Source organism: Dama dama, chromosome 4 (genome assembly GCF_033118175.1).
Source record: "Dama dama isolate Ldn47 chromosome 4, ASM3311817v1, whole genome shotgun sequence".
NCBI lineage: Eukaryota > Metazoa > Chordata > Mammalia > Artiodactyla > Cervidae > Dama > Dama dama.
This window is the reverse complement of record NC_083684.1, coordinates 58944851-58953606: the sequence shown is the minus strand read 5'-3', so window position 1 is coordinate 58953606 and position 8756 is coordinate 58944851. Positions and strand designations below refer to the sequence as shown.

General features: G+C 59.4%; 1 protein-coding gene across 2 annotated transcripts; it reads left to right on the top strand.

The window, feature by feature from the left end:
* The first annotated feature begins 673 nt into the window (after positions 1-673).
* Positions 674-7586, top strand: DMWD (DM1 locus, WD repeat containing). 2 transcript variants are annotated; one of them, XM_061139630.1, is made up of 5 exons: positions 674-1130; positions 2371-2553; positions 4560-5828; positions 6600-6674; positions 7031-7586. In XM_061139630.1, the coding sequence occupies exons 1-5, from the start codon at positions 690-692 to the stop codon at positions 7076-7078; spliced, it is 2016 nt and encodes a 671-aa protein (XP_060995613.1). In that variant the 5' UTR covers positions 674-689; the 3' UTR covers positions 7079-7586. The 2 variants fall into 2 exon arrangements, with proteins under 2 accessions (XP_060995613.1, XP_060995614.1); XM_061139631.1 differs by lacking the exon at positions 6600-6674.
* The last annotated feature ends 1170 nt before the right edge of the window (positions 7587-8756 follow it).

Sequence of the window (8756 nt, the reverse complement as noted above, 5' to 3'; positions counted from 1 at the left end):
TGATGCCATCCAACCATCTCATCCTCTGTCGTCCCCTTCTCCTCCTACCTTCAATCTTTCCCAGCATCAGGGTCTTTTTGCTGTTAGTATTAATCACTATTGGGTCAGATGAAGTCACTGGAGTTTTATGGAGACGTTGGAGATCAATGAGATGTGCAGGATCATCAAGGGTGGGGAGGAAGGGTTGGAGATGCTGTGGTCAGTCGGGGACTTTAAGATATAAGTGGAAAACACTGGAGGGTGTATTTTGGGAGTCTTCAGGAGACATTGGGGTAACCTGAAGTCATTTCTGTTACGTCATGGGACGGACAAGTTGTGGACGAGGCCTCCACTTGAGGGTACTCCCGTTGCTAGGCAAACGGTTCCCAGGGCGCCGTTGCTAAGGACTAGGGCTCTTTTAATGGCCACGCCCCTTTCTCTGAGGGCCCCGCCCTCACAGCCAACCACTAGACGGTAGCAGGCACGAAGGCCTCGCCCACCTTGTAGCTCCGCCTTCAGACCCAGAACCGTTACCGGAGCGACGGCTGGAGCTCGTCCCGCCTCCCTACCCTGTTGCCAATCGAAAAGGCATTGCCTGGGCGACGACCCCACCTCTTCCGGTGCGGACCCCGACTTCCGGCAGGGGGCCTGGCAGCGGGCGGCGGTCCGGCAGCGGCGGGGTCCGGGGCTGGGGTGGGGGGGCGCCCAAGATGGCGGCGGGCGGCGCGGAGGGCGGCTCGGGCCCCGGCGCCGCCATGGGGGATTGTGCGGAAATCAAGTCGCAGTTCCGCACCCGCGAGGGCTTCTACAAGCTGCTCCCCGGCGACGGCGCCGCCCGCAGATCGGGTCCGGCTTCCGCCCAGACCCCGGCGCCGCCCCAGCCGCCGCAGCCCCCGCCCGGCCCTGCCTCTGCCTCGGGCCCCGGCGCCGCGGGCCCCGCTCCGTCCCCTCCGCCTGCAGGCCCCGGTCCCGGGCCCGCGCTGCCTGCTGTGCGCCTGAGCCTCGTGCGCCTCGGGGAGCCCGACGGCGCCGGGGCCGGGGAGCCGCCCGCCACGCCCGCGGGGCTGGGCGCCGGGGGAGACCGCGTCTGCTTCAACTTGGGCCGCGAGCTCTATTTCTACCCGGGCTGCTGTCGCCGTGGGAGCCAACGGGTGAGCGGCCTGCATCTTGGGGCCCTGGGTGCAGGCTGAGAGGACGGGGACCCCTGAGGTGATTTACAAGTGACAGAAAGGTACCTGAATGACAGGGGGCCCGGAGAGAAGCATCCTGGATGTGATGGATGTCCGAGGGGGAAAGGGTTCTTGGAGATGATGCAGGGTTCTAAAAGGTGATGGGAGGCCCCGTGAGTGCTGGCCATCCTGGAGGTTGTGGGAGGCCTTGAGATCACGTGAGATCCCCAGGTTATGCGTGGGGCTTCTGGGATGGTGACTCTTCTGGAGGTGATGGAGAATCCGAGATGGTTGTGGGGTCCTCCAAGGTTCTGGCTGGCAGGCATTTTGCAGGTGTTGGGAATTGCAGGCTCAGAAGTGATACCCAGGGATATTGCATTCTGGGGGTTTCCAGGGGGACTTAGGGAGCCCAGGGGTGAGGAGGATTCTAGAAGTGATGGGGGCTTAGAGGTAACAGGGATCACGAAGGTGAATGGGACTCTAGAGAAAATGGGGTTCTGTAGATAATGAGGGTGCTGGAGGAAATGAGAATCTCGGAGCTGATGGGAGATACGGAGGTGATATCCTCAGGTATGACAGGTGTCTCTAAAGTGATGTCGGTCCCAGAGGACGTGAGACCCTTGGAGTAAGTGATGGCCCCCGGAAGTTTTGGGGATCCTGAGAGCTCAGAGGTGATGAAGGCACCTAAAGTTTGGGAGGACAGTGAGATTTAATGGGTTCCTGAACTGTGTGATGGGAATTCTGAGATTTAGGAACTCCAGAGTGAAGAGATTCCTGGGACATTGGGCTTTAGTGTTCTGGGGATTGGATGATCCTGAGTTTTGGTGGTCTTGGAATATTGTGGTGCTAAGACCTAGGGGAGTTGCTGATTATGGGGGAGGACTATAGAAGCTTAGGGACTATGGGGACCCTGCACTGATACTGTAGGCAAGAGTCCCTGAAGTTGGACGGGGAGGGGGTCCAACTTGGGGAAGGAGGTACTTAGTGGTCTCATGTGGTGGCAGTCGGGGAACCTTCCTGCCTGGTGTTCTCCTCTGTTTGTGTTTTGAGACGTCCTTCCTGTCTGTGGTTGCCCCTTCACTCCTCATTTACCCATCCACCTACCCACTTCCCTCAGGGCTTTAGCCCTGCTTCCTCTTTGTGGTTTTTCCCCCAACCTCAACACCCTCTTCCTTCCTCTCAGTGGTAGAAGCCATTAACTCGTTTTCTCCCACCACTCAAGTCCATTGACCTCAACAAGCCAATTGACAAGCGGATCTATAAGGGCACGCAGCCCACCTGCCATGACTTCAACCAGTTCACTGCTGCCACGGAAACCATCTCCCTGCTGGTGGGATTCTCAGCCGGTCAAGTCCAGTACCTGGATCTCATTAAGAAGGACACCAGCAAACTATTCAATGAGGAGGTGATTATGGGTCCCCATGGCTTAGAACTCCTCCCCCGTCCCACCCACCCTCACGCTGTTTGCCATGAGACTACAGCTGCCTGGGGAGCAGTGTCGGCCTGAGTGGGGGCAGGATGAGGGAGAGATGGGGGGTGGACTGACAGATTCATCGAAGAGGGTGACAGCAGTTATTCTGATGACAGCTAACGATGACAGATGCACCTCTGGTGCCCAGGCCCTGTGCTGTGTTAGCTCTATGCTGAACACATTACTCCTGGCGTTTTCATCAACCAATGGGTTAGCATTGTGAGACCCATTTTGCAGGTTAGAAAACTGAGGGTGGTCACTGGTTGGGATTTGTTTGAAGCCAGAGCCCTTGCTCTTCAAATTCTGGACTACATCATCTACTCACTGTGGCTTTGGGAAGGTGCCTGTTCCTTAGCCTCAGTTCTCCTCCACTGAAAAGTGGGATTCCTCTCCCTACCTCACAGGACTGTGGAGGTTGCTCAGTCCTGGGTGGACCTGGCATAAGAGGAAATGCCAGCGGAAAAGCTTATCTGTGTCCAGAACTACTCTTGTCCTCTGTTTCTTTCTCCTGTGTTCAGAGAGGGTGTCCCAAATGTACAGAATGCATGAATGGCAGAGGAAAGTGAGTTAACAGGGAATGGATTAAAATGGACTAGCTCATCCATTCACAAAATATTAACTGAGCATTCTCGTTCATTGCCAGACTTTGCTCTAAGCACTAGGAGTATTGTATCTCAGTGAACAAAACAGAGGGCCCTCTCTTTTTGGAGCTTTCATCTCTCTGGGAGAGACAGATAGTTATCAAATACCTAAGTGTGCTGTCTGTCAGCAAGTCCTGGACGAAAATCCAGCAGGGAAGGCGAATGGGGAGTGCTTGGCGAGGTTAGGAAAGGTCTCACTAGAAGGTAATAGGGAAATAAAGGACCTGAAGGAGGCAGGAGAAGTTACTAGGGAGAAGGACATTCTGCCTAGAGGGACAGCTAGCACAGATGCCCAAAGCAGGAGAGCAGAAAGGCTGGGCGGCCAGAGCAGCGCTGAGGGGGAGGGTGATGGAGAAGTTCTCAGAAACAACTCGGAAAGGCCAGAAGATGTAGGGTCTGGAAGGTCATGGACGCTTGCCACCGGGGTTCACCTGAGCCATAGAACACAGAAACGATGTGATTGATTTCTAAATTCTCCAGAGAATGGAGTATGAGAATCTACTTAGATACCTGGGAAAGAAGTTAATTTGTTACAGACAGTGGATGCCGAAGGACTTCAAGGCTGGGTTTTCTCCGGAGCCCTGCCTGATAAAGGCTGCCCTGTGTGTTCAGGGTGGGAGAGAGTGCTAGTTTGCTGGCTTAGGTTTTAATCGCATCTCTCTGGCAATGGTGTAGAGAAGAGACCTGGGCGGTGATGGCCTGGAGGCCAGTTAGGCCATCACAAGCCTGATGACGGCTGAGACCAGGGTGGTTGGATTCGGTGGGGGGAGGTGAGAACAGGTCAGTTTCTGGGCGAATTTTAAAGCTCCAGTCCACAGGATTTCTTGCAGGTGTGGAAGAGAGTGCCGAGGACAGAAAGGAGCAGAGATGCTCAGCCGACAGGATGGGGTTGTCATTCATGAGTCCAGGAACTACTTTCTAGGACTCCTACCTGCACAGCTCTGCGCTGTGGGGCCAGAACAATGAACCAAATAAACAAAGGTCCCTTCCTCAGGGGAGCTAATAGTCTGTGAATCGATTTCTTGCCTTAAGCACCACATGGTAAAGATGGTAGAAGGGGTTAGACAGAAGACAGTGCTCTGGAAGGCAGGATTGCCCTCCCGCCGAAGAAAGGACATTGAGACTCCACGGAGCACCCCTCACACAGCCCTTCTCCCCCTGCTTTCCCGTGATCTGGTGTCTGTCCTTTTGCCCCAGTCCCTCCTCTCCCGGGAGACCCAGGCCGGGGATGATGACCTGCGGGGAACCAGGCTGGGGCAGAGGTGGGCCTTCTCTCAACCGCGCTCTCTCCCCTGGTAGCGGCTCATCGACAAGACCAAGGTGACGTATCTGAAGTGGCTGCCCGAGTCAGAGAGCCTGTTCCTGGCGTCGCACGCCAGCGGCCACCTGTACCTGTACAACGTGGGCCACCCGTGCGCCTCGGCGCCGCCGCAGTACAGCCTCCTGAAACAGGGCGAGGGCTTCGCCGTCTACGCCGCCAAGAGCAAGGCGCCCCGCAACCCGCTGGCCAAGTGGGCCGTGGGCGAGGGGCCCCTCAACGAGTTCGCCTTCTCGCCCGACGGCCGGCACCTGGCCTGCGTCAGCCAGGATGGCTGCCTGCGCGTCTTCCACTTCGACTCCATGCTCCTGCGGGGGCTCATGAAGAGCTACTTTGGGGGCCTGCTCTGCGTGTGCTGGAGCCCCGACGGGCGCTACGTCGTGACGGGGGGCGAAGACGACCTGGTCACCGTGTGGTCCTTCGCCGAGGGCCGCGTGGTGGCCCGGGGCCACGGCCACAAGTCCTGGGTCAACGCTGTGGCCTTCGACCCCTACACCACGAGGGCGGAGGAGGCGGCGGCTGAGGGCGCCGACGGGGAGCGGAGCGGCGAGGAGGAGGAGGAGCCAGAGGCGGGGAGCACAGGCTCGGGCGGGGGCGCCCCGCTCTCCCCACTCCCCAAGGCCGGCTCCATCACCTACCGCTTTGGCTCGGCCGGCCAGGACACGCAGTTCTGCCTGTGGGACCTCACCGAAGACGTGCTCTACCCACACCCTCCCCTGGCCCGCACACGCACCCTCCCCGGCACGCCTGGCACCACGCCACCTGCCGCCAGCGGCTCGCGAGGCGGGGAGCCGGGCCCCGGGCCCCTGCCCCGCTCGCTGTCCCGCTCCAACAGCCTCCCGCACCCCGCAGGCAGCGGCAAGGCGGGCGCCCCGGGCACGGCGGCAGAGCCCGGCACGCCCTTCAGCATCGGCCGCTTCGCCACGCTCACGCTGCAGGAGCGGCGGGACCGGGGGGCCGAGAAAGAGCACAAGCGCTACCACAGTCTGGGCAACATCAGCCGGGGTGGCAGTGGGGGCGGGGGCGGCGGGGACAAGCCCAGCGGTCCCGCCCCTCGAAGCCGACTGGACCCCGCCAAGGTGCTGGGCACCGCGCTTTGCCCGCGCATCCATGAGGTGCCGCTGCTGGAGCCGCTGGTGTGCAAGAAGATCGCCCAGGAGCGGCTTACAGTCCTCCTCTTCCTGGAGGACTGCATCATCACCGCCTGCCAGGAGGGCCTCATCTGCACCTGGGCCCGGCCGGGCAAGGCGGTGAGTTTACCCTCGCCAGCCCACCAGGACCCAGACAGAGGTGGGCCTTGGCAAAGGGCTTTGTTAGCACACAGCCTCCAGCCCCTTGGAGTACGGGGAAGCCATGGAAATTTTGTCCCAGAAAAAGGCTCCCTGGGTCTTGCAGTGGCTTCTAGAACGCTTGCCAGGTAACATTAGCAGAGAGCAGGTTTGGTAGGAGAAGCCTCTGGGAGTGGTGGAGACCGGGGCCAGCTGTCTGAAGGGCAGCCGGTGGGCCCCGCATGGCCAGGTCTTACTGGAATGGTGAGATGTTTCTAAGGCTGCCGGCTTCCAGCCTGGGTCTCAGACTCCTGGGATGCAAGCCCACAGCTGGAGGCGTGGGCTGTGGGATCCAGGCTCCGGGTTCCAGCTTGCACTATAGCTCCCTGTGTGACCTTGAGCGAGTCACTGCCTCTTTCTAATTGTTCTCATCAATGAGGACAGGGACGCATGAAGATGGGTGGTGGGTGGATGTGCCCACTTCCTGGGTTGGCCCTGGGGCTCAGAGAGGCCCCAGCAAGTGAAGTGGAGGCCTGGTACTGTATGACTTGGGAGCTGGGGTCTCAGGAGTCTCCGTGGGCTTTGGGTTCAGGGGCCAGGAGGCCAGATGGGAGGGCTGTGCCTTGGTTCCCTGGAAGAGTTTTAGAGTCATAGGTTCCTGGATCCCTAGAACTTAAAGCACAGTTTCTGAGGCAGGGGCATTGGGATTTGGGAAAGCTGGTGAGCCTGAAAGAGACCCCTCTATCTCCCTAGTTCACAGACGAGGAGACCGAGGCCCAGACAGGGGAAGGAAGTTGGCCCAGGTCACCCAGCAAGTCAGTGGTAGAGGTAGGACTGTCCCTAAGTCCTTCCCCGCCAGAATATCAGGTCCTGCCCAGTCAGAAGGGGACCCCAGTTCCCCCCCTCTCCTCCTTCTCACCTACCCCTTCCCCATCCTCTCTGCTCAGGCTCACACAAGGACTTTATTGTATAAAAGTGCCGCTTGCTGGGACAGGGAAGCTAGCCGAGATTTAAGTTCCTGAGCCCAGAGCAGCGGCCTGTCTAGGGGCGTCTGGGGTGGGTTCAAGGGCAAGGCCAGGGTGGCGGCAGCCTGGTGGACTCCGGGCTGGCTCCCTCCCCATGGGACTGGTGAGAGCCCCAGGTGGTCTCTAACCCCTGCCTGTCTCCCCTCTCCTCTTCCCCAGGGCATCTCCTCCCAGCCAGGCAACTCCCCAAGCGGCACAGTGGTGTGAAGCTGTGGATGTTGGGGTCCCCCCACACCACACCCCCAGCCTCCTAGTGTAACCCTTCCCGCTGACCTCACGGATCAACGTATTAACAAGACTAACCATGACAGATGGACTGCTCCGGTCCTTCGCCCTGCACAGATTTGGGGGTAGATGGTCCCTCAGACTGGCCCAGACACTGGGGGGATGTAGTGGCCTGTGTGGCCTCCGCCTTGTCCCCACCCACTGCCAAGTACAATGACCCCTTCCTCTGAGACATCAGTGTTAGCCTCCCTGTCCCCAGCATGTGACTGGTCACTCCTGGGGAAGAAACCGCCCCCCACAAGAGCCCCAGCTCTGCAGTGTGCCCCTCCAACCTGTGTGCGGGGCAGGGGGTGGCCCACCCCTCCCCTGGCCCCAGCTTTGCCCCTGCTATTCCTTGTGCTTTTGAAGAGTGTTAAATTATGGAAGCCCCTTGGGGCCCTCCCTGTCCCCCGGGACCTCTTATTTATACTAAAGTTCCCTGTTTTCACCACGTCTCTGTTCCCTTCCACGGAGGTGTGGAGGAAGTGTGTGTGTGTGTTTTCAGCACAGTCCTAGAATCAGTCCACTTTATGCAGAGCAAGAGCTAGGTCAAGCCTCCCCCAAACCCCCTTTCGATGGCAGAAAAAACTGACGACTGGAGGAGGGCGGTGCTGGGGGCACAGAGCTGGTGAGTCAGCTGCTGGCCAGCCGGGGGCAGGGCCCATCAGATGGGGAGGATCCCTCACACCGCCCCCCCAAACTCTCAGAGGGAAGGGAGCCGCCAGGACCCCTTCAAGGTCTTCAGTGGGCGTTTTTAATGCTTCCTTTTCAAAGTGTCCAAATCAGAAGTGACAGGGGTCCCCAGGGAGCCCCTGAGGTTCCCCCTAAGTGGCCTGCCGCCAGCACAAGCCTTGGCCTCTTGCTGGCTCGGCCAAGGGCCCCAGCATCCAGGGCCGACCAGAGACCATGGTTTCCTCTGAGAGGCCTGTCCACCCTGGAAAGAGCAACAAAAATCCCTCCTGGCGGCTCTCTGGAGCTACAGGGAGTGGTGTCTTCGCGCTCCGCCCTCCACCCCCCGAAATGTTTCTGTTTCTAATCCGAGCCTGGGCAGGAATGTGGCTGTGCAGCCAGGCTCCAGGGAGCTATTCTGGGGCTCCTCTGGCTCCCCCCGGCTTTGGCCAGTGGGTCACCCCTGGTCCTGGCTGCTGAGGGCCTCCGTTCCCGATTCTCTCACCACCCCTTCCCCACCTCCTGCCAAAAAAAAAAAAAAAAAAAAGTCAGTGTAAAACAGAGGGCCTGAGGGCTAAATTTAAACCGTCCCAAAGTCTGAATCCTTGGCTGAGTCACCCGTAAAGCTGCCCTGGCCTCCTGCCTCCCCTTCCCAGGCCTCACCCCTTTTTCTCCCCTCCCAGCTCCAGAGCTTGGGAGGAGTGTTACCAGATCACTCTGAACCTCAATTGGTCCCCTCCGGGGAATGGGAGGGCTCATCTCTGGCATGGGTCACACCTGTGCTGGGCCTTTTTGGTGGGGGGCGGGGAGAGTTGGAGGGTTGAGATTCTCCACCGCCTACCACCTCACGTTGGAGCTTTCCAAGGGGCCCGGGGAGGCGGGAGTAGGGGGGGCCCTGGTTTGTGAGGGGTTAAGGCCGGGAGGCTGGAGGGGGCCGGCCCGAGGGGTGGGG

What these genes read in the sequence shown, in the direction of transcription:
- DMWD (XM_061139630.1), top strand. Translation starts at nt 690, where the DNA reads ATGGCGGCGGGCGGCGCGGAGGGCGGCTCGGGCCCCGGCGCCGCCATG. An exon ending in GTCGCCGTGGGAGCCAACGG is followed by an intron (nt 1,131 to 2,370) that starts GTGAGCGGCCTG and finishes CCACCACTCAAG; the next exon opens with TCCATTGACCTCAACAAGCC. An exon ending in GGGCCCGGCCGGGCAAGGCG is followed by an intron (nt 5,829 to 6,599) that starts GTGAGTTTACCC and finishes CTATCTCCCTAG; the next exon opens with TTCACAGACGAGGAGACCGA.